General features: G+C 38.7%; 1 protein-coding gene across 1 annotated transcript in view; it reads right to left on the reverse strand.

Annotated features, from left to right (window-relative positions):
* EPB41L4A (erythrocyte membrane protein band 4.1 like 4A) overlaps window positions 1-26,309 on the reverse strand; it is a 376,777-nt gene that overhangs the window by 38,739 nt on the left and 311,729 nt on the right. The window contains exons 13-17 of the mRNA XM_006875509.1: window positions 17,905-17,995; window positions 14,861-14,944; window positions 13,633-13,746; window positions 4,734-4,781; window positions 3,452-3,529 (exon numbers count right to left, since the gene is read on the reverse strand). Coding sequence (XP_006875571.1) covers window positions 3,452-3,529; window positions 4,734-4,781; window positions 13,633-13,746; window positions 14,861-14,944; window positions 17,905-17,995 — 415 coding nt within the window. The remainder of the gene's footprint in view (window positions 1-3,451; window positions 3,530-4,733; window positions 4,782-13,632; window positions 13,747-14,860; window positions 14,945-17,904; window positions 17,996-26,309) is intronic.

The following is a 26,309-nucleotide window of genomic DNA, read 5'->3' on the forward strand; positions in this document are numbered from 1 at the left end:
AGGATGGTGAAACTTTGTCTCACATACATTGGACATGACTTTAGGAGGGCTAACCCTTAGAGAAGGATATTCTGCTTGGTAAAGCAGAGCAACAGCAAAAAAGAAGACAACTTTCAATGAAATGGATCAACAAACTGGCTGCAACAATAGGCTCAGATATAGAAACAACTCTGAGAATGGCACAGGACCAAGCAGTATTATATTCTGTTGTATGAGTTACAACAGAATTGATGGCACCTACCAATAACACCCAGAGTCCTGGTGTGGCACTGTGGGTTAATGAGCTGGACTGCAAAGTCAGTTTGAAATGCCTGGTCGGCGGTTCAAGCTCACCAGCTGCTCCTTGGAAACCCTATATAGGGTTGCTATGGGTCAGAACCAACTCAACAGCACTTAACAACAACAACAACCAGTAACACCCAGAGTCCTGGTATGGAGCTATGGGTTAATGCATTGGACTGCAAGGTCAGTTTGAACCACAGGGTTGGTGGTTTGAGCTTACCAGCCGCTCCTCAGAAACCCTATATCAGGTTGCTATCAGTTGGAACCAACTTGATGGCACTTAACAACAACAACACAGTTCAAGAAGAACAAAACAAGGGGCACTGAATAGTTTAAAATTAAGAAAGGTGTGTGCCAGTTGTATTCTTTCATTGTACTTATTCAATCTGTATGCTGAGCAAATAGTTCAAGAAGATGGATTATATGAAGTAAAATGTGGCATCAGGGTTGGAGAATGACTCATTAACACCCTGAGATAGGCAGATGATACAACTTTGCTGGCTGAAAGCGAAGAGGACTTAAAATACTTATTGATGAAGATCAAAAACCACAGCTTTAGGTATGGGTTGCATCTCAATGTAAAGAAAACAAAAATCCTCACCACTGGACCAATAAACAACATCAAGATAAAACAAGAAAATATAGAAGTTGTCCAAGACTTCATTTTACTTGGCTCAACCATCAACACTCATGGAAGCAGCAGTCAAGAAACTAAATGACGAATTGCCGTAGGCAAATCTGCTGCACAAAACCTCTCTGAAGTGTTTAAGAACAAAGATGTCAGAGTTTGAGGACTAAGGTGTGCCTGACCCAAGCCATGGTATTTTCAATAACTTCATATGCATGTAAAAGGTGGACGTGAATAAGGAAGACTGTAGAAGAACTGATGCGTTTGAGTTATGGTGTTGGAGGAGACTATTAAAAGTACCATGGACTGCCAAAAGACAAATAAAACTGTGTTGGAAGAAGTACAGCCAGAATGCACCTTAGAAGTCAGGATGGCCAGACTTCGTCTCTCATTCTTGGACATGTTATCAGGAGGGACCGGACCCTGGAGAAGGACATAATGTTTGGTAAACTGGAGAGTCAGTATAAAAAAAAAAAAAGGAAGAAGCCCGATGATATGTACTGGCAAGTGGCAGCAGCAATGGGTTCAAGCACAGCAACAATTGTAAGGTTGGTGCAGGACCAGCTTGTAAAACACTTAAGTATATTTTTCTCTTTTGGTTTCTTTGCACATTTCGTTATAATATTTGACTTTGTCTTCTAGAGTTGCCTTTTGAAATTTTCTATTCAGCTTTTCTACCTCTTCATTTCTTCCATTTGCTTTAGCGTCTCTATTTTGGAGTACAAGTTTCAGAGTTTCTTCTGACATCCATTTTGGTCTTTTCCTTCTTTCTTATCTTCTTAATGACCTTTTGCTTTCTTCCTGTATGATGTTCTTGATGTCATCCCACAACTCTTCTAGTCTTCAGTTTTTACTGTCTAATGCATCAAATCTGTTCTTGAGATGATCACTAAATTCAGGTGGGGTATGTTCAAGGTCATATTTTGTCTCTTATGGACTTCTTTTAATTTTCTTTAGCTTCAGCCTGAATTTACATAAGTGAAATTGATGGTCTGTTCCACAACCTGCCTGTGGCCTGGTTTTGGCTGATGATATGGATATTTTCTACTGTCTCTCTATAGCTGTAGTTAATTTGATTTCTGTGTATTCTGTCTGGTGATGCCTATGAGTATAATCATTTTTTATGTTGTTTAAAAATGGTATTTGCAATGAAGAAGTCATTGGTCTTACAAAATTCTATCATGTGGTCTCCAGCATCATTTCTATAACTAAGGTCATATTTTTCAACTACTGAGCCTTACTCTTTGTTTACAAACTTAGCATTCCAATCACCAGTAAGTACCAATACATTTTCATTGCATGTTTGATCATTTCAGATTGAAGAAGTTAGGTATCATACCTATCTAGTATGTTTCTAGATAAGATACTTAGCATTATGTAATTGTCCTCCATTTTGTGATCTGATGTATTTATCCTATGTGCTGTAAACTCCAATCTCAATGATGTTAATGAAGCAAGATTGATGATGATGGTGATGGTGTGCCACAGAGTCGGCTCATAGCGACCCTGTACAGTTTCCGAGGCTATAAATCTTTACGGGAGCAGAAAGCCTCATCTTTCTCCTATGGAACAGCCGTTAGTTTCAAACTGCTGACCTTGTGGTTCGCAGCCCGATTTGTAACCATTATGCTACCAGAGCTCCTTAATGAAGTAAAATTAGAAGAAATTACATTAATGAAGCAGGATGCAATCTGCAGGATTAGGTTGTATTTTGTGTCAATCTCATTTAAGACATAAAAGAGATTAAACAAGTCAGCAGAAATAGGAGGGAACTACTATCATGAAAGAAAGGCCCGAAGAAGAGGTCCTTTAGACCTAGTCCCTGTGGCAAGAATTTCCTACACACAAGAAAAGATTGAGGCCAAGACACATTAGACATCTCCATAGGATGCTGGGAACAGCAAGACTCTTTCAACATAGTTGACATAGAGAGAAATCCTTCCCTCCTAGATATGGCAGCCTGAGTTTGACTTATAAACTCCCAAATTCAATTGTGAACATAAATGTCTGTATTTAAAATTTACTCACTTGTGATGTTGTGATATTATAACTGCACTAGATAACTAAGTCACCATCTGTGTGTGCCTGATATGAACATATGTTTATTTATGCATAAACATGGGGCTAAAACTATGGAATCTATGAACCCAGGAAACTCATTTTTGGTTAGGCAAAACAGGAATGTCATGTTAAAAGATACTCTAGGGTAAATCCCTCTATAAAGTTTAAATTATTCACTCTTCTTAAATAAATTCATTGCACAATGTACCTAAATATAGAATCATCATTTTTTAAAAGACAACAAAAGATCTTTAAGTTGTTTAATCATCTTATAACTCAGACCAAAGAGCAGAGGTTTCCTAAACTAGTGCTTGCTTCAAAATAGTGCCAGTTTCCTCTTTATATTCAGGTGAGAAAATCAGATTTAAAAAATACAAGAAAAATATGGGGGGAAAAACCCACAGGGTACATAGCTTCTAACACTATGGCAGCCTCTGATTTCAGCGCTCCAGGTAACTACAGATAATGTTCAGACCTTACCTGTTGCGCTTTTTCCGGTGTTCCCTATTAGAGTTTTCTGATTCACTACCACTGCTCGTGTTGCAGCGTGAGCGTGATCTGAGGACAAAGTGAGAAGAACAACTGAAAAAAACTCACATTTATGACAAATGAAATATTTCAGAAAGGTTCATATTAGTTCTTTGGAATTAATTTTACAGTAAAATTAGCAAGCCAAATGTAAATCGTTTTTTTTCCTTCTTCCTGTCCACCTTATATCTCCTTAATAAGTTTACAGCTCAGGGAAAAAGCAAAGTAAATGTGGAAGCAGATTAAGTCAAATGTCCCCACAAAGGATCATAAAAGTAGCCACTTAGAATAGAACATTATTGTTGTTGTTAAATGCCATCGAGTGAGCTCCAACTCATAATGACCCTGTATAGGGTTTCTGAGGAGCAGCTGGTGAGTTTGAACTGCTGACCTTGTGGTTCACAGTTCAGTGCTGATCCTATAGCACCACACCAGGAATCCATTCCAACAGAGAATAGCAAAGTTATTATAATCTCTAAGGACACTGTAGTATGGGAGACAGAGAAACTGTTGAAGCCCGAAACTGGTTTTTGAAAGAAAGTTTAAAGGGGAGGAAGTGGAATTAGAATGTTTTAACATCCATCGCTATCCACACACCCCCTAAAAAATACACACACACACATAACCACGAAATTGCTCTCCATTCTTGCCTCAATTCTGAGTATACTTACTCCTCATTTATTGACAAGGATCGATTCTGAAGATCAGGTTGTTAAGTGAAAATCAGCAGTATGCAAAAATGGAGGATGATCACATCAGATCACACAATGGAGAAAGACTACATTATTACACAACTGCCAAACCACTGAAAATCATGACCCAGCCAAGCTGACACATAAAGGCGCTCTGGTAGCATAGTGGTTACGAATCAGGCTGCAAACCTCAGGGTCAGCAGTTCGAAACTACCAGCTGTTCCTCAGGAGAAAGACGAGGCTTTCTCCTCCAGTTGAGATTTACAGCCTTAGAAACCCTGTATAGGGTCGCTATGAGTCGGAACTGACCCCACGGCACACAATAACAACAACATCAAAGTCAGAGTTACACTGTCCTTTCACCTCAGTGTTCTTTACTGCCAGACTTATATCCTTTAATGAGCAAAATAGTTAGTAGAATTTTCAGTATTGTCATAAACGTGAAACATGAGATAATGAGAGAGTAAGTGAAGAATAGGAGTACTACTAACGTGTTCATTCTTTTATTTCTCCCTGTCTACCCTCAATTTTTGTTTATTTACCTCCTCCTTTGCTTTAAATCTGAGTCTTCACCACTGTTATGGGCCTTCCTGTGGGAAACAAATAAATTAAGAAGTTACAAAAATTATCAGTTGCCTAATGAAGGTACAGGAAAATGAAGGTTCATTTCAGTTAATTCATATTTGTATGTATTTAGTAATTCACCAAATATTAAATCACACACCAGGTCCTGTAACAGAGCAAGAAATATAATTTAATACCAACTGATTCAGTCACTGGCTTCAAAAAGTCAGCAATCTAGGACAATCAAGAAGGAAGAGCATGAGTAGAGTGTGAGGTCCTACCTAGAATAACGGTGAGAGCAGAGATGTCATGAAGAGAGTGCCTGCGGACTCTAGGCCCATGGACTGAGAAAGGCTACGTGCCCGAGGGCAGGAGGTTGGACTGCAAAATGTGTCCTTTGAACATTTAAATGAATATATATGGTTTGTTTTATATATGTATATTAAATATTTTTGCTTTAGTCATCTGTGAAAGTAAGAAGTAAAAGGGAAGCCAGGGGGAGGAAGCAGGATAACTGTTGATGCAGGGGGAGGGGATGTATGTAATCATTGAGATGAAACAAAACACAGGATTGGTTAAAAGTGAAGTTGATGATCCTGTCTGTTAACTTTCACTCAATTCACAATAAAAAGTTAAAAAAAAAAAAAAAAAAAGCCAGCAACCTAGTGGAGGCTGCAAACAGTCCATAAATAACAATACATAAATGTGTCTGATAAGCTCTATTCATCCATTAATGGCATTAGTCTGTAATACCTAGGTCTGTAGTGAGCAAGTTCAACCATAATCTAATTGATGTTAGCTTTCACAAGATGCCTTTCCAACACCCTAGTCTCAGAATTCTTTAAGACCATCTCTGATGATCCTTTGTACTGAAACTCAGCATTCCACATCAAGGTCATATTTTGGACTTGACATCATCTATAATCAACTCCAAAAATGTTGATCTCCTCTCCTCCCCTTCTTGCCTACATATATATTTTTAATCAGCTTTTGCGAGGTTTATAAAACTGTGGCTAAAAGTGTAGACTGTAGAGCCAGATAGTTTGAATGCCCACCCCATCTCCTTCCCTAGTGTTATGTGATTTAAACAAAATTACTTCACTGCTCAGTGTTTCTATTTTAAGATAACCTCCCTCAAAGGACTGTAATAAGGATAGACTTAAGTAATATATGTATAGATTGTTGTTGTTGTTGTCAGGTGCCATCGAGTCAGAACCGACTCATAGCGACCCCATGCACAGCAGAACGAAACAATGTCCGATATCCTTCTCCAGTGACTGCTCCCTCAGGACAATATGTTGAAAGTATGAGAGACGAAGTTTAGCCATCCTGGCCTCCAAGATGCACTCTGGCTGCACTTCTTCCAAAATAGATCTATTGGTTCTTTTGGCAGTCCATGGCACTTTCAGTATTCTCCTCCAACACCACAACTCAGAGGCATCAATTCTTCTACGATCTTCCTTATTCACTGTCCAGCTTTCGCATCCATATGAGGTTATTGAAAATACCATGGCTTGGGTCAGGTGCACCGTAGTCCTCAAGCTGACATCTCTGCTCTTCAACACTTTAAAAAGTTCCTGTGCAGCAGATTTGCCCAATGCAATACATTGTCTGATCTCTTGACTGCTGCTTCCGCTAGTGTTGATACTTGATCCAAGAAGAATGAAGTCCTTGACAACTTCAATCTTTTCTCCATTGATAAGAATGTCCAACTACTTACTGCTAGCCTTTCTTTGATTTCATTAGGGCTCTTTGTCCGTTGACTATTTGCTATTTTCTCCATTAGCTCTTTGCTTTTCTCTCGTCTCTTCTTTACTTAGCCCATATTTTTTGTTTTTTTGGTACATAAGTAACATGCATGCCAATGCACAAAACTTCATTCCATCTTTTCAGAAAACTCCACATATAGGTGAATCCAACTAGATTCTCTGGGCCTGCCCCAAACAGCTGACTGAGAGGTACTGGAGGGAACTATACAAAAAGTATACCTCACCAACAAAAAGATAAACCATACAATTAAAAAATAGGCAAAGGATATGAACAGACCCCTCACCAAAGAAGACATTCAGGTGGCTAATAACCATATGAAGAAAAGTTCATGATCATTAGTCACTGCTTTATTGTTGCTAAGGGCCACTGAGTTGGTTTCACTCATAATGACCCTATGCATATTAGAAGAAAATGTGTATGAATTAGAATATGTTGAATGAAAAATCAATTTACTTTGTGAAGTCTCATCCACATTACAATAAAACAAAAACAGGCAGGGTGTACTGAACTACAAATCCAAGATCATAAACCTCAAACATGCATACCATGATCCAACAATTCTACCACCGTTCTCTAATCTAAATACTTTCTCTGTTTCTGCAAGGCTATTTCAAACTCTTTCACCTTGTATGCCTCCTACCCATCAAACTTCTGTGTCAGCGGATGACACTGTTTTCTCCTTCCAAAGGAAAAAGTAACCATCTAATGGGAACTCTTTCATCTTCCTGCTACCAAAAATAAAAACTTAACCACATCTCCCACTCTGTTATTTAAGGATCTGTCCTTACAAGTAGGGTCAGTCCTTCCACCTCTACCATGTTGAATCCCATTTCTCTTGTCTACGTGACTTTCATTAGCTAAAACACTCCAGTTCTGGTGACTCTCTTCACTAGCTTATAACATTCTCACATTCTCAAGTTTCTCCTATTTGAACAAACACACACAAATCTATTTTGATACCACCACCCCTCCCTTAGAGCTTTTGTCAAATATCAACTCTCTCTTCCAAAGCCAACTTCTTGACAGCTATGTCTATGTCCCTTGTTCCCATTTCTCACTGTCTTACTGTCTATTAAATAGTGCCTTCTCACTTTAGGCAGGTAGAAGGGCTCATTAATGTTACCACCGTGGCTCTGAACCATTTCCCAAATCTACTTAAATATCATGATATCAATGTAATGTGATTCCTGTCTATGAATATTTATATCTATTTACATAACAACTACATATTTTTGAGACCTGAGATTCCTGAAAATGCCATTGTTATTGTTGCTGAGTGTCATTGAGTTGGTTCCAACTCACAGAGACCTTGTACAGGGTTTTCCAGGAGCAGCTAGTGACTTTGAACTGCTGATGCTGAAGTTCAAATTGACTTTGTGGTATAATGTTTACCTTACAGCACCACATCAGGTCTCTGAAAATGTCATTATTCTACCCATAAAATTATAGTTTGTTTGAAAATAATTTTCTACCAGAATTTTGAAGGCAATGCTGCTAAGTAAGCCACCTTCCTTCTCTGATATAGCTATTAAGCAATATGATGACACCATTCAGATTTGTCACCTTTTATACATAGATTTTCGCCCCCTCTTTCCTTCCCAGTAGTTCAAAGAATTTCGCTAACCATAAGGTTTTCAAATTCTACATGATAATAGACCTTGATGCGGATCTAATTTATCAATTTATTTTACTGGACACTCAGTGAATTCTTCTTTCTATATAGAAAATCACATCTTCAGTTGTAAATTTTTTTTCTTGAATTATATCTTCAACTATGTCTTCTCCTGTATCTTTTCTTATCTTTTTTTTCCCCCACTGGAAATTTCATTAATCAAACGATTGATATTCTAGTTTAATAACTTTGTTTTCCTTATTTCCATGCAGGGAACTTCAAAAAGTTCATGGAAAACTTAACCATTCTTCCATAAACTTTACGAAGTCTCCTTTGTACAATTACTTTTTTTGGTTGTTTTCTTTCTGCTTTTAGAAGATTTCTATAACTTTCAAACTTCCTAGTTTTTCATTCTTCCACACTAATGTAAAGTTGTAAGTTGTTGTTAGGTGCTGTTAAGATGGGTCTGACTCACAGTGACCCTAATCACAACTGACCGAAAGACTACCTTATCCTGTGCTATCCTCACAATCATTGCTATACTGGAGCCCATTGCTGATACCATTGTGCCAATCCATCTTTTGATGACTCTCCACATTGCAAGTGTGACATCCTTCTTCAGAGACTGGTCATTCCTGATATCCTGATAACATGTCCAAAGTATGAGAGACAAAGTCTCACCCTTCTGGCTTCTAAGGAGCATTCTGGGTATACTTCTTTCAACACAAATTTATTTGTTCTTCTAGCAGTCCATGCTACTTCCAAAATTCTTCTGCAATGCTATAACTAAAGTGCATCAATTCTTCTATGGTATTCCTTTTTTGTTGTCCAACTTTCACATGCATATGAGGTGACTGAAAACACTGTGGCTTGGGTCAGGCACATCTTAGTCCTCAAACTTAACATTTTAAAAGAGGTCTTGTACAGCAGATTTGCCTAATGTAATACATCATTTGATTTCTTGACTGCTGTTTCCATGAGTGTTGATTGTGGGTTCAAGAAAAATAAAGTCTTTAGCAACCTCAATCATTTCTCCATTCATCATGATGTCATTTATTGGTATACTTGTAAGAATTTTTGTTTTCTTTAAATTGAGGTGCAATCACTGAAGGCTGTGGTCTTTGATCTTCATTAGTAAATATTTTAAATCCTCTTTACTTTCAGCACATTTCTCTTCACAATTGGAACTTGAGTAACACTGGCTTTTTCTCTCTTCCTAAATGTTCCCTATTGGCTTCCATCCCAAGATCTCAGTATATGCTAATCCTCTATCTGGAATGAGCTTTCCTTTCTTTTTGCCCACTCTTATATCAAATGCCAGATTAACCTTCCAGCCTCAAAGAACCCAACTTTTCCTTCTTAATTATGACTGAGCAAAAATTTCCTTAATAATGCTGGTTATGTAGAAGATTAGATTGTAAACACTTACTAAGCAATTTCACTTATGACATGTATATTTTTCTGTATGCGTGTGAGGTCTCAAGAAAAAGGTTTTTAAAAATTCCCCTAAGTACCATATAAGAAGTACTGTGATGCTGTAGGATAAGTACTGGAGTGCTAACTGCGAGATCAGTAGTTCGAACCAGCCAGCTGCTCTGCAGGAGAAAGATGAGGCAATCTGCTCCTATACACTTATAGAAACTTTAGGACAGAGTCACTATGACTTAGAATCAATTCAATGGCAGTAGGTGGAAGTACCATATTAACTTCTTGTCATGTTGTTGTTGTTGTTAAGTGCCGTCGAGTCGGTGCCGACCCATAGTGACCCTGTATGGGGTTTCCGAGGAGCAGCTGGTGAGCTTGAACCGCCGACCTTGCAATTCAAACGGCTTTGTAGTCTGGCGCATTAACCCACAGTGCCACACCAACTGTAACTTCTTGTCACAGAGCATATAAAAGTCATAATTGCAGATGCCGTTGTATAATTCATATATTTCTCCCTCAGCAGATTGGTAAGTTCCTAAATGGCAGGGACTTTATCCACTCGTGTCTAGCACAGTACCTGGCATACAGTAGGCACTTAGTGAATATTAAATGTAAAGATGAAAGCTGACAAGAGAAAATATATTGTATTGTCACAAAATATGCAGAGTTTCTCTTGTTAGAGTAATGTTTAAACAAACAGGCTTAAGGATATCCTCAAGTCTTGAAAACTATATATGCAAATTATGATAGGCATTGAAATAAATATACTTTTACCCTAAGGAATAAATATATAATTTCAACAGATTCTCAGAGAGTTCTATGAAGCTGAAAGAATAAGGACCATGGTTCTAGACTTGACCAGAATTTGATACCTGTAATGATCTCACGATAACTATCAAAATAGAAATTTTTGGTATGTTTTCAAAGCACATTCTGCTGACATCCGTAACAAAACTGAATTTTCTATTATTAAATCTGTTGTTTTTGTTAAGTGCTTTTGAGTTGGTTTGGACTCATGGTGACCTCCTGTATAGGGTTGCTGAGGAGTGGCTGATGAGCTTGAACTGCCAACCTTGCACCACATCCTTGATATTCTCCCATACTGATAACAAACCTTCTAGTTTGACCCCCTGCTGAGATTGTGTATTTCTACCCTAGCTACATTGAATCAGCACCTACATTTTAATAAGATCCCCATGTGATTCTTAGGTATATATAACTGCTGTTGTTTTGTGCCCTGGAGTTGCTTCTGACTTATAGTGACCCTATATAGTGTTTCAAGGAGCTCTGGTAGCATAGTGGTTACGAATTGGACTGCTAACCTGAAGGATGGCAGTTCGAAACTACCAGCGGTTCTGCGGGAAAAAGATGAGGCTTTCTATGCCCATAAAGATTTACAGCCTCGGAAACCCTGTGCAGGGTCACTATGAGTTGGAACCGACTCCATGGTACTTAACAACAACAACATACAGTGTTTCTCAAACTATAAATCTTTATGGGAGCAGAAAGCCCCACATCTTTTTCCTGAGGAGCAGCTGGTGGATTAGAACCGCTAACCTTGTGGTTAGTAGCCCATCGCGTAACCCACTACACCACCAGAGCTCCTTTAAGAGTATTGGCAGCGGTGGTTATGTGCCACAGAGACAGTGCCAATTCATAGCAACTCTGTATAGGGTTCCCAAGTTTATAAATCTTTATGGAAGAAGAAAGTCTCATCTTTCCCCCAAGGATTGACTGGTGGATTAGAACTGCTGACCTTGGGACTGGCAGCCTAGCATGTAACTCACAACATCACCAGAGTTCCTTTAAAGGTATTGTTGTTGTTAATGTTGTTGACTCGGTTAACTCATTAGTGATCCTGTATAGGGTTTCCAAGCAGCAGCATTGTTTAAATGGCATAGCTAATCCAGCTGTGTAGGGTTTTGTGTCTAGGAGGAGCAAGGTAAATTGTATGATGATAAAACAAGGCTGCCAAAGACAGAGTATTTATAATGGAAAGAAACAAAGAAGAATGTGCTTAAGGTCTCCTCTGACAACATGCAGCAATTGCTGGTCTCCTTAAAACACACATGCCAAATAAGAGACCTTTATTCAAACACAGAACCAGTCAGAAGGCTCTATGGTTGCTCAGGCAAACTGATTCTTCTGGTCATCAAAATAGTCTTTCCCCTGAACTGTGCCAATGAAAAGGATCCTGTGTCGACTTACCACAATTACCCCTCTGTGTTTCAAAGAAAGCCAGCAAAAAGCGTATCTCAACATAGAAGTCATTTAGCTTAAATTCAGGAATGTATATGCTCAAAACTGTTTCAAGCAAATGGTTTGGAAAAAAGTAATGTAATCTTTAGTATGGTTCAAGAAAACCCACTAAATTCATCTTACAATGTATTAAAATCAAATGACTATCTGCTTAACATATGTAATTTATTTAAGGAGTGCTGGCATTTTGCACTATTAATTAAGGATGAAAAACTATGCAAATCTATCTACTTAACAATAGGAGCACAAGGCCAAGTTCCTATTATATTTAGTCATTCCCTCCAGCCATGTCCCTCAACACACACATAAGTGTGTGCACTCTGAAGTACTTTGTAGTGATGCTGCTTTGGTTTTAAGCATTGCCAAAGTTAATAAACAAAACCTTGGTGTTCCCAAAGAGAAAGTCCAATTAGGCTTGGGGTTAGAGGGAAAAAACTCGAGTAGATTTTGCCTCCTGGTGACCCCTATGTGTGTTAGAGTAGAACTGCGCTCCGCAGGGTTTTCAATGGCTGATTTTTAAGAAGTAGATCATCAGGTCTTCTTTGAAGCCACCTCTGAGTGGAGGCAATTGGCCCACCTTTCACTAGCAGCCCAACACTACAACACCTAGAGAAGGGGGCAGGAAATGTAGCCCTCTGATTTACTTAAATAAAAGTTCTCTAAACCTGCCTATTCAATTGTGTAGATTTTAGATGTCACACAGACCTGGATTCAAATTCCAGATGTACCCCAAATGACAAACTTTTGGAATCACTCTGAATTTCAGTTTCTCACCTATAAAAGTGAGAAGATAATACTAGGCCAGTTATATTCTGTTGGTATTCAGCCCAACACTGACCTTCTATCATCTCAACCGTACTGCCAAGACCAGAAGCCAGAAAATCATATTTTCCAGGACTCCTTTGCCAGGTGGGTTCCAGTTACTGAAACATTCAGGTAAAATTTGAAAGCAGAAGACAAAGGGAAGCAGTTTTGTTTTGGGCAGTGCCCATGAACCCCTGAGAAGGAGCTACAGTGTTGGTATGTCCAGCAATAGAAGCAAGCAGGGTTTTTGTTCCGTATCTGTGATAGTATCTACAGCCATGCCAATTCAAAAATGCAATCAACTTCTAGATCTCTACGTAACACCCAATCCTTTCCTTCTATTCCTCTAGTCCTGGAATGGCTCTGTGAGTTAATGTGCTGAGCTGCAAAGTCAGTCTGAACCACAAGGTCAGCGGTTCAAGCTTGTTAGCAGCTCCTTGGAAATCCTATACAGGATCACTATGGGTTGAAACCGATTTGATGACACTCAACAACAACAACATGATACATACTAAAATGTATTATATATTAACATAATATATAATAATATATATCAAGGAGCTCTGGTAGCATAGTGGGTTACTAGTTGGGCTGCTAACTGCAAGATTCAAAGCAGTTTGAATCTCAAGGGAAAGATACGGCATTCTGCTCCCATAAAGATTTTCAGGCTCAGAAACCCTATACAGGGTTGCTATGTGTCTAATGGACTCCACCACACATCATCACCACCACCACCATACTGTATTAACCAATTAAATTTATTAACTTAATTAGTCTTAATTAAAATACAGACCATTCCTGTCAGTATTTGACAAGATTGTTTTCTAAAACTCTGTTACAGAGAAATGCCTCCAGATCCCTAGCCTGTTTTATGTCAAAACGAATAAGCATCGTATTGCATTAGAGAAACAAGTGTTAATGATTATGAGAATTACCTCTTATAAAAATGGAAATGGGACCTAGAGCTTCTGTGGACAATTTACAGCAGAAGGCTGTGTTCAGCTCACCTTCTCCTCACGGGCTGCACAGAGTCATTGTCACTTCCACAGGAGGGGTTGCGGCGACGGGTGCATGGGAACTTTGGTGATTTATTGCGGTCACTGGGAGAGTTGTAGAGTCCACTGGAGTGAAAGAGGGATGGTCAACAACTGTCTTCAGAGGCCTCGAGAGCAAACACCCTAACCCTAGCTAGTGGTACATCCTTCTGGGCCTCACTGCTCTGGGACCTATGATTCTCTTTGCTGACAAAATTTATCAAAAGAAAAGAAAGTCTGGTCAATGAAAGCCAGAAAGTTATTGCTTTCCATTAGTTGTCTCACCAGCCCTTAATAATAAGAAATGATCACATTTCGATGAGAACAGTCACAGCACTAATTCATATTAATGATGGGCTTGCCAGTCACTGACTGAGCTGAAGGCTTCATAGTCATTATCTTTGCTAATCTCCACATCTACTCTGTATGCTTAGGCACAATTATTAAACCTATTTAACCATAACAACAACATAAATGGAAATGCAAAATGTCTAATTAAGTTACCCAAGTGAAGTGGCCAAGATGGAATTTGCACCCCTGGGTAGTAATGCCAGAGCCCATACCTGGGAGCAATATAACTACATAACAACTCATACAGGCCTACCACTAGTTTGGCAGTTAGAAACAGAAAGAAATTAAATATATCCGTATTTTTTTAGAAATAAGAGTCTTCTAGAATCCATCAGCTATAGTTTCTAACTAAAGTTTTAATATAAGAACTATGAAATAAGGGGAACGATCATTATTATGTCATTTACAGAATCCTGGTGTGGAGCCATAGGATAAACACTCACCCTCCAGGTTGGTTTGAACCTCAAAGTCGACAGTTCAAACTCACCAGCCGCTCCTCAGAAACCCTATACAGGGGTCACTATGAGTTGGAACCGACTTGGTGGCACTACACAACAACAACAAATGTCATTTACAGTTTTCTAAAGAATATTCGCTCACTGTGTAACATCTTAATGCCCTTTCAGACAGTATGAGAATGTACTCTAATTTTCTTTCTTTCCTGGAGAAGGTTTCATGTTAGGATGCATCCTATTGATTCAGAAATCCCAGTCACATTGATATAGAAATCTGATTTCCTTGTCCCCTGTTACTCACAGCTACTCAGCAGTTGGGATTCTTTATGCAATAAACTACAAACACTATCCCCGTTTCCACAGATCTCCTCTATAAAATCAATGATTTCTTTTACCATTGGAGGCCATTCTCTTCCCACGGTGCATGGGATTTGCTTCTTTGGGTATCGGGGCTGTTTTCATTCTTTGCTTTCTTAAAGCTTTAATCAACAACAAAAAAAAGTAGAAAATAAAAATAAGTTAACTCATACATCTATTTCTTCAAAAAAAATAAGCATTTAATAAATGTTTTTATTTGTTCATTTATACCTATGACTCAGTCCAAAAAGAACATGAAGTGGTAGCCTAAAAAGTGTGTTTCCAGCAAGTACCTTTGGGTCTTTTCTCCCCTCCTTTCTTCTAGTTTTACTGCTTACATCAACAGAAGTTAGGTCATCCATTGTTAAGACACATTTAAGAGAGTTCACCCACAGGAGAGGAAACATGGAAATAGTTGAGCCAGGAAAAGAAGAAAGCTGATGAAGAACAAAATCTGGATTTGGGTCTGAATCTGTGCAGGGCAGTCAGCTCTGGGTAGTCTCAGGCTACCCAAACTGACCTCCCTCCAGCTTCCGCCTCCATACCACGGCATCATCCTTCCAAATTAGAATGACTTTCATATGCTACTTCCTGACCAAGTATCATCTTTCTACCCTAGGAATGTAAATATATCTGAGTTGTTATTCAATCCCAACAAATTGTTTTAGAAACACATGGGGAGACAAGGGGAAAGGATTCATCCAAAGTCTTCAAGTACCAATGGAGGAGGAGTATGTGACTCTCACCTTCCCAGGAGTCTAAGCTTAAGAAAAAGACACAGCTACTTAACTCCTAATCCACTTTTAGCCCTGGCTTTTTGAGAAATCCTCTATATAACTGTCCGTAGAACTTGATCACAGTAAAGATCTTTATAAGAACCAACAAAGAGAGGTTAAGAAAAAAATGACAAGGTCATTTCAAAAAGAGAAAATAAACTTTCATCATAGAATACTAGATGTCCATATAGGAACTAATATAATACAAACTATAAAATTATATATATGACAAAAGCATTAGTATAGAACAGGTAGATTTTATATATGAACAATGTATTCGTTTTATTAAGGTTACATTTTGAAGACCAAATTCCTAAAGTAAAAGCTTATCTTTTGAAATGAGGAAAAGTAATATGATACACATTTAGTCCACAGTAAAATGTGTATGTGCTTAATAAATCAGAAAGAGAACATGAGGATAAGAAAAACAAGAGAGAGTTGGAAAAGAAATAAGATGAAAGGGAAATTGGGAGAGTAGGCGAAAGTTAAAGGATAATGAAATTCTGGGTGGCAAATCAACTGTCTTCACTTCCTAAGCTATTTCTCATCTGGAACTTGAGTGGGAAATTTTGGCATCCCTTCAGGTTATCAGCACTATCAGCAGGAATGCAGTTGCAAAAGGGGATTGAGCTCCTTCTGTACATTCTAAAAAGGCTTGGGATTTGAATTTCATGGAAGATTACTGTTCTTATGTTGGAGTTAGTAGAAAAATGCCCTGTACATACAGATTAAGCTGGTTCTCTGTTTATCCACAGCTGTGAAGCTGGCTAAGGAAAGCACAGGAAACTGAAGTACAAAGGCAAAGAATTCATCATTCCATCCAGAATCTATAAAGTGAGCATCCCGGAAGGAAACAAACTCAAATGTAGGCAAAGCCCTGAAGAAGACGTTGCAACTCTGGGAATCCTCATATTTCACCATTATTTTGCTGAGAAATTATCAGCTGTATTACTCAAAGGAAGTAGCCACATCCCACTAAGTGAAGAAAGATGGAGTTTTGTGAGGTCACATATTTCTGATTCCTGGAACTTCTCTGTAATGTGAACAGCACTCTCTATGGAGAAAGTGGAGCTGAAAGCTACTCTTTGTCAGTGGCATAACTAGTGTTGGCGTCACCCTGGTAACTGGTGGTATCATTCCCAGGTCAGTCAGTCGCCTGGCTGAGCAACAACTGCCCTGTTTTGCTCCCCTCCCTTCCTCCTCCTTTCCCCAGGGAGAGGGCAGTGCAGCCCTTCCTCCACTCAGTCCTCACACCTGTTCCTCCCCTCTCCCAGTGGCCAAGGCAGAGACTCTCCTCTCTGCCCCAAGGCAGGCATTGCAACTCGCTTGCCACACCCTGACTGGTGGGTGAAGGTGAGAAGAAGAGTGATGATGAGTCACTTCACTGGGTACTAGGTGGCATCAACCACTGCTGTGGTAGCCAGTTCTCCTGTGGCACTGGCCCACTCACAGTTGTGGACACTGGGGTCATTTTGGTGTCACTTCCTCTGACAGTGTAAGGGATATAGTCTGTACCCCTTCACCTCCCTAGTGATGCAGTTACTCGTTGTGCTTCTATAATGTTAATTATTGTTCTATGAACATAATCGGAGTTAGGAAAAAAATGACCGTAGAATAGTTCCTTAACAGAGAACAAGGGTTATCTTTCAGGGGAACAATCTATTTACTATATTAAGAGGAGGTTTTCTACTGGGGAATGCTGTGGGGAAAACTGATGCAGAGGACCATGACAACTCATCATACATATGTAATCCCTGACTTCTGAAGCTCTTCTATAAACCCTCTTCAGAGGGTCACAGTTCAGTGCACCAATGTAATGAATACAGTACATTAAACACGGATACCATCCGCTTTATTCCACAAGTCCCTCTGAGTAGCCTATTATATGTGCCATTTTAAAAGTCACATGGAGTATTCAGAGAATGCAGCTCAAAGGCTATCTGTGATTTCACCATGCTGTAATGTTGTTGTTGTTAGCAAAGAGCGTTTCCTAGTAAATGAGAGAGACAGGCCTTGTAGGTCTATATTATACTGACATCTGATGGAAGTATTCCTCGGTCACAGTCTATTTATTGGAACCCACTAAACAAAGCATTGCTTAATTATAAAAATGAACAGATTCTTAACCCTGACAACAGCAAGACTTTTTTTTTTTTTTATTCCTTTTCTGATAGCATATGCATCAAGGCTTCAGAAAGTTCATGGAAAAATGGAATTAAAAAATAATGGAATTTTTCTTCAAACTTTTGGATGTCTCCTAATAGTTGTGTGGGGTTTTTTTTTTTTTTTCAGTCAACTGCACTTACCTTTTTACTGGTGAAGGTGCAATTATTTTAGTTGTGCCTTCATTTTCTCCATTTTCCATATCTGCAGTTGTCCGATTTATGCTGTTAGAGCCTAGTAGACAAAGAGGGAGAAGGAAGAAGACACAGACGAGGAAAATATAAAAAAGCAGATGGATTATTTTAAACTGCAATTTTAGGGATATAATGGTATATTTTACCAATAAATTGTTTTTTCCAAATAAATAAAATTAATCTCCCAGCAAATATGAGGTGCTGTTTTCTGACATATACTAAACTTACAATAAAACAATGCTCTAGGGGATCTATGGAGTCCTGGTGTGGTGCTGTGGATTAATCTGCTTGACTGTCATAGGTTTGAACCACAAGGTCGGTGGTTCAAGCTCACCAGCTGCTCCAGAAACCCTATACAGGGTCACTATGGGTCAGAACAGACTTGAAGGCACTTAACAACAACAACAACAAGGAGGCCTATACTAGGTAAAATGGGACCTTTATAGACTTTAAGTTTTAACTATCTCTCCACTTCATTTTCTTTAGAGTATTAATATTCTTGTAAAGATTCAGTCTCAGAAACCCTATACAGGGTCACTATGAGTTGGAACCAACATGATAACACAGCACTACCACCATTAGAATATAAAAAATAATAATTGGAGTCCTAGTTTGGCACTGGATTGCTAATCACAGAGTCAGCAGTTCAAACCCACCAGTCGCTCCTCAGAAACCCAATACAGAGACACTATGAGTAGGAATTGACTCAACAGCAATTCTTGTTAACTATGTGTACTAACCCCCATTTAGAAACCAAACCAAATGTGGCAATAATTTGGTTTGGTTTCAGCCAGTACCTGCCCTCACCTACCCAGAGGCCAGCGACACCAGTTCCTGTTCTGGTGGGGCTGGGTGCCTGATATAGTGCCCCTGCTTCTAGAAGCACAGGAAACCTCCCTGAGAACTAACTGCATTCACACTTATGGTCTCTACCACATCCACCAGCAGTCAGGTGGAGAGTGTCTGGGAACACACCAGTAAATAATCATCAACTAAATACATCACAAAATCTCAGAGAAAACAGGCAATTTCAAGGTACACAAAGAAGCAAGACAGAGTACCTCAAACAAGTCACTGAAATCAAACCAAATGAACAAAGCATTTCCAACCTGAACTCATAATTCTAGTGACAACATTAACATAGATGTGTATCACCCTAACATGTAAAAAGACCAACAAAAAATTAGTGTATTTTAATGCAAAGATTCCTTAAAGTCCAAATTTGCTGTTATTCCACAGACTTTAATAGATACCAGCTGAACCAGCAGAGGGAGCCCAGAGCAGACACAATGTTGGAAATCATGGTCATAAGAAAGATAAGAGCCTAGGACCATCTGGAAAGTCTGGTTCCTGTCTCAGGACAGAGGCTGATGAGTTCGCAGGCATGAGATGTACAAACACGTCACTCTGGGCACTTTGGACAAGCCTGGAAAACAGCCCATTTGGATGCCCACAGTTCTTGTTCAATGAACTCTATGTGGCCTGCAGATATGTTCTGCTAATGTACCTTGCAGGGGTATGTCCAGAAACGAGTTCTTGAATCCAAAGCATGATCACTACCACTGAAGCTTTTGTTTCAATTTAATCTTTTCTTTGGTAAACTATATAAGAGCCTTGTTGGTGCCTTGTAAGCACTTGCTGTTTAGCAAAAGATTAGTGGGGTTTGAATCCACCAGCAGCTCCACAGGAGGTTTTTGACATGGAGATGAGTTAGAGAGACTCAAACACTTAGCATTTATTCAGCACCTATGTATCAACATTTGGACTGTGAACCAAAAGGTCAGCAGTTCAAACACACCAGCTGCTCCTCGGAAACCCTATGCAGGTTTGCTATGAATCAGAATCGACTCAATGGCACTTAATAACATGTATCATGAAGAAGTCCTGGTGTGGCGCTATAGGATAAGCACTCAACCTTGAGGGCCATTTAAACAGCAAGGTCGGTGGTCCAAACTCACTAACTGCTCCTTAGAAACCCTATATGGGGTCAATATGGGTTGGAACAGACTCAATAGCACTTAACAACAACGTGTCCAGTGTTGTGTTAAGGAATGTTATGCCTTTGGAAGGAATGGGCTGATGTTAGACATTTGAACTTTAAAAGAATTAACTATTGAATGCAAGAACCCATCTATTATCCAAATAAAATTTTGAAATTTTATTGTTATATAATTTAGTGAGTTGGAGTCCTGGTGTGGCACTGTAGAATAAGCACTGAACTACAAGGTCAGAGGCTCAAATTCACCAGCTGCTCCTCAGAAACCCTATACAGGGTTGCTATGAGTCGGAACTAACTTAACAGCACTTAAAACTTAATAACATGTCTTTGAACTATAAAACCTTCCATGTTGATCGGTTGGCTGACCTCTTGAAATAGGGTCCCTAGTCTGTTTAATATGAACAATATGTGAAATGAATTGGATGCTTTTGCCTAATTCTAAGTGAGTCTCATTAGAATTAGCACCTTGACCACTTTACTCTTTGATGTTAGTTTGTAATGTAAGAAAATTAATGTCTTGTTTTACTAGTTCACTATAATATCTGCCATTTTTTCCATAATACTCAGTCTAAAGTTGGTGAAACCAAAGCAAATCAACTTTGTACTATCTCTGTGAGAACCTGAGCCAAAATATCTTTTCAGTTATTCTCTTACTCTCAATTCATGAATACATGTCTTCTAATAAATCATACCGTGATAGGATCAATGCTGCAAAACTCTTAGATCCTAAAGCCCTGTAGGATCACTAGCCTCCTATCACTACTTGTATCTAGTTGACTCCAACTCTTCACGTGATCCCATGTGACAGAGTAGAACCCCCATGGGATTCTTAGGCGTGTAACCTTTCCTGGAGAAGTATACTAGGTCTTTTCTCCCATTGATCCACTGTTGGCTTCAAACTACCAACCTTTTGGTTAGCAGCCAAGCATTTAAGCATTTCACCACTGGAGTAGGTGAGTCTCTCACTTCCATCGAGCTGATTCCAACTCATAGGGATGCTATACAGTCTAACTGTTCTACAGGCTTTCCAAGAATGCAATCTTTACTGGAGGGTACAGCCTCATCTTTCTCCTTCAGAGCAGTTGGTGGGTTCGAACTGCCAACTTTGTGGTTAGCAGCCCAATGATTAATCCATTGTGCTACCAGGGCTCCAAAGAGAGTACACATAAACAAATATTTTAGTTAGTGGCTGCTCTGAGTATAAAAGAACCATGAATTAGAATTTATTACTGGACAATAGCTTATCTCACCCAGTGTATATAAAAGTCCTTTTATGTTAGCCAAAATAGTCCTACTGTGCATGAAAAAACTTGACTATACTGTTTCTATGCCTGTGAAAGACAGAACTCGCATACATTTTGTCTAGGACTCTTTTATGGGAACATCCCTGCAAGATGCATCAGGAAATATATCTGTGGCCTATTTTTACCCCCAGTGCAGAGCTTTTGTGTCCCAAAGTAGGCCTTACCCTCCCACATACATGAAAGTCTATTACCACCCAGAACACTCATGAAGCTTCTGTGTCCAGAGCATTTGTTGGAGCATCATGATGTAGTCATGATTGATTGAATCATGTCCCTCAGCCCCTAAGATAAACTAATATCACACGGTGGGGGGTTCTGGCCTAGCCAGACCCCATTCCAGTGGCAACTCATTAGCATCAGATCTGCTTTTCTTATGTTTATGCATTCAAATGTCCCAAGAGGGCAATTTAAATTCAGCTGCCTCTTTACCACAAATATATAGATTTTTAAAACAATGATTTTGTTACATGTCAACAGCAAGATCAAAGAAGTCATTCTGCTAAAGAGCTAGAGTATGCAATATAAAGAATAAATGTAGGATGAGAAAGATGCTAAGAAAATATGTCTATCCATAGAGGATCCCTTTCCAAATTGGTTGGTTTCCATTTCCTCTTCCCTAGTCCAGCATTCTCCTTTATCCCATTTTATTCCTCATGACCAAAATGATCAATTTTGGGGAATGAGTTAGGTGGAAATAAAGATACTTCTGCCTTAAAATTATAGAGGCACACATGTTGAATTAGCGGTAGTCACCAGTACTCTTCTTATGGATCAAAACACCAGGTTCAAAAGAACAAGATGTTGTTGTTGTTAGGTTTCATCAAGTCAATGTTGACTTATAGCGACCTTATGCACAGCAGAACGAAATACTGCCTGATCCTGGGCCAACCACACTACCACTGCCACGCTTGGGCCCACCGATGCTGCCACTTTGCCAATCCATCTCGCTCGGGGTCTTCCTCTTTTTCTCTGACCCCCGCACATTACACCAAACATGATATCCTTCTCCAGTGACTGGTCCCTCCTGACAATATGTCCGAAGTATGAGAGATAAAGTTTGGCCATCCTGGCCTCTAAGGAACGCTCTGGCTGCACTTCTTCCAACATGGATCTGTTGGTTCTTTTGGCAGCCCATAGCACTTTCAATATTCTCCTCCAACACCACAACTCAAAAGCATCAATTCTTCTACGGTCTTCCTTATTCACTGACCAGCATTCACATGAATATGAAGTTATTGAAAATACCATGGCTTGGGTCAGGCACACCTTAGTCTTCAAGCTGACATCTTTGCCCTTCAACATTTTAAAAAGGTCTTGTGCAGCAGATTTGCCTAATGCAATACGTCATTTCTTGACTGCTGCTTCCATGAGTGTTGATTGTGGATCCAACAAGAATGAAGTCCTTGACAACTTCAATCTTTTCTCCATTGATCAGAATGTTGTTTATTGGCACAGTGGTGAGGATTTTTGTTTTCTTTACACCGAGATGTAATCCATACTGAAGGCTGTGCTCTTTGATCTTCATCAGTAAATATTTTAAGTCTTCTTCTAGTCCTGGGAAGGTATTTGTTCACTCCCTAAATCCCTCAGAGGAAAAGAATCTACTATCTGAAGAACTTGCAATCTACATCTGTGTGTGCTGGAGTGGCTTCCAGAAGTGGTAACTACAGAGGGGTATCCTTTCCTTTATTAAAGCCCTCTTAACCAAAATGACAACACCTACCATGTGAATGATTGCTGGAATCAAAGGTGCAGAATTTACACTAAGTTTTCCTTCTTCTGGTACATTGACTTAAATGAGGGAAGGGGGAGTTGAGTAAATGTTCACATCCTGTCGTGGTACCAATCTTGGTCCAGCACTTAAAATCAGGGCCACACAAGTGAATGCAAACTACACTAAATCTTCTCCAGCAGATCCTTTCAAGCTCCACAATTCATGCTCACTCAGGTGGATAATTCCATATTTGACTAAAGCTGATTCTGTTTCAGAAAAGAGTGCTGGTTCACCACATTTAAGATATTTATTTGATACAATTATAAATGCATATAAAGCATATGTAAAAACAAAGTATATAACCATATATAGAGACTTGTTTTAAAAGGCTATTTGACTGTGTTTCTTCATTCCTGCAGGGCTTCACTCAATGTTCTTTAAATGTTTTTACCCAAGTTCTCACTAAAATGAAACTATGTACCTTAGTGCATGTTTTTAAGGTGATATCTAACATTTTTCATCAAAAGTTTGGATAGAATCAAAGCACATAATCTATAGCATACAGTAAATATTGGCATTTAAAAATTGCACTGTCTCATGACTCTCTTAAATGTATCCAATGTAATAAAAATACCATTACAATTTGATAATCATTATCAACTATTTTAAGAATGAGTTGTTTCTCCACAGGAAATATCATACCATTTTTTTTTCCCCTTAAATTTGTATCTCAATTTCACTTTCCTTTCAATAATCTAGTCCAAAGTTCTATTCCTCACTCAATCACACACACTACTTTGTGACAAAACATATAAATAAGTTAAACATTCTCTTCTATCACCAAAAAGTTTTAAATGTCAAAAATTCTTCTGAAAGAAGTTTTCACCACAACTATGATTAAAACATTAATAGTATAATATGCTAACAATGACAAATAAGTCTTAAAAATAAAAACTACACTTGTACAAGGAAATAATCATTGAGATGAGAAGGTTTGGTTCTATTTTCCCAGTGATACATTATCATATTATTTGAGAATATTATTTTTTGGCTAGAACAAATCCATGTAACAATTCTATACTTATTTTTATTTTGGTAGATTTTCAATGCTGACAAACCTTGTTAGCAAAAAGAAGAAAAACTACTCTGTTAGGGGGATATCACTAATGTCCCAAAGAACATCTACAAATTACATGTCTAATAATGTTATATTATCTATAATTATTTTGAGTGCTCTATCAGATGGCACATCAGTTAATTTCTTCTTTGTAGGCATATGGATATTATCCTATTACAGACAGAACTGTACTTCAAGATAGATCTTTAAATGCTCTTTTGGACAATGAATGTGAAACCATTCCTCTTCAATTTGTTGTTCTCAGCATAGTAAACCATATGATTGTCTGATTCATAATGATAATACCTGTTCATTTCAATTCACTAATGCCTAAGATAGCCATCTTTACATTTTCCATTTCATTTTTGACAACTTCCAGTTTTCCCAGATTCATACTTAGTATATTCCACGTGCCAATTATTCCATGTGGTTGTTTCCAGTTGTTCTTATTTTGAGTGGTGCCTCATTAGAAAATAAAGGTCCTGAAACTGAAACCTTTGCTCCATTCATGCCATTAAGGTCAACTCAACTTTGAAGAGACAGCTCTTCCTCAGTTATATTTTCCAAGCCTTCCAACCTAAGGGAGGGGCTCATCATCAATCACTATCTCAGAAAATGTTCTGCTGCTATTCATAAGGTTTTTAGGGGCTAACCCTTTAGACATGATCTGCCTCTCCTTTCCTAGTCTATCTTAGACTGGGAGAGCTGCTGAAACTTGCCACCATGGAGACCCTGATGATATTTAAAATACCAATGACATAGCTTCCAGGATCACAGCAACACACAAGTTACCACAGTACAACAAACTGACAGATAAGTGGCGATGACTGGTACTTAGTAAGTACTAAATAAATAACTGCTGCATTATTATTACTATATAACTAAATTCTTCTAGATCAGGGACCAAGTTTTATTCATTTTCTATACTCTGGTAGCGTAGTGGTTACAAATCGGGCTGCAAAACTTAAGGTCAGCGGTTCGAAACTACCAGCTGCTCCGCGGGAGAAAGATCAGGCTTTCTATTCCTGTAAAGATTTACACCCTCGGAAACCCTGTACAGGGTCGCTATGGGTCGAAACCGACTCGATGGCACTTAACAACAACAACAACATACATCATGGAGGAACTCTGGTAATGTAGTGGTTACAACTTGGGCTGCTAACCTTAAGGTTGGCAGTTCGAACCTACCAGCTGTTCAGTGGGAGAAAGATGAGGCTTTCTGCTCCCGTAAAGATTTGCATCCTCAGAAATCCTTGGACCCGACTCCATGGTACTTAACAACAACAACAATACATGAAAGAATAAGGTCTTATACCAAAGAGGTGCTCAATAGAGTCTTATTAAGTAAACATGGAAACAAAGAAGATACCATTTATGTCCGTGAACTAGATGATTTTAAAATGAATATATAATAAGCTTATAGTTTTACTACTTTTGATAGTTATGCTTGGAATGCAAAATATTTCTAGGAACATTAACTTTTTACAGTAAAGTCTAACTGGGCTTTGCATATATTAATAGTTCTTTTGCAAAATGAAAATAAACAACCAGTTTCAACACAGAATACAAAAGGGCACCTTGAACAAACATATGATGCTACTTAATGCCTCTTGGAATTAACATTATTATTGCCTTTTTCTCTTTTTGCTAGGCAAAATGTTCCAAAGAAATCACACATTTCTTAAAAGATGTCTCAATATAAGAGCAGGCTGACTTGTTGCTACTCTCTAATTGAGAATATATTGTCGTCTCAGTATCTTCTAAAATATGTGATCTCTATTTGAGTAAAGAAATCACACAATAGGGACAAAAAACAGGGATGCATTTACAATTAGTTCTATGCAAGCAGGCTTTTGCTTCTATTTTCCATTATCTTTCTAAGCATGGGCCTAGCATTCCAGATTCAAATCATGGATCTGTATAACCTTGAATAAGTACTTACTTTTTGTGAGCTTCCGTTGCCCCATCTGTAAAATGAGGATATGACTCACCTTCCTCAAAATTACTAAAAGGATGATGTTTACTTGTAAAGAAACCAAAGCAAAACCATGTATATGTTGCTGTGGAGTCACTTTGGACTCAGAGCCACACCAACTTAAGTTAGAAAGGGATTCATTACAAAGTCACAACAGAATCTCACAGAACCCAATGTGAGAAATATAGCCATTCTGTGAGTAACTGCAATTCATGCCTACTAAGTCCCTGGAAGGTAGATACGGT

This window comes from Chrysochloris asiatica, unplaced genomic scaffold, assembly GCF_000296735.1.
Source record: "Chrysochloris asiatica unplaced genomic scaffold, ChrAsi1.0 scaffold00330, whole genome shotgun sequence".
In the NCBI taxonomy this organism is placed as follows: Eukaryota; Metazoa; Chordata; class Mammalia; order Afrosoricida; family Chrysochloridae; genus Chrysochloris; species Chrysochloris asiatica.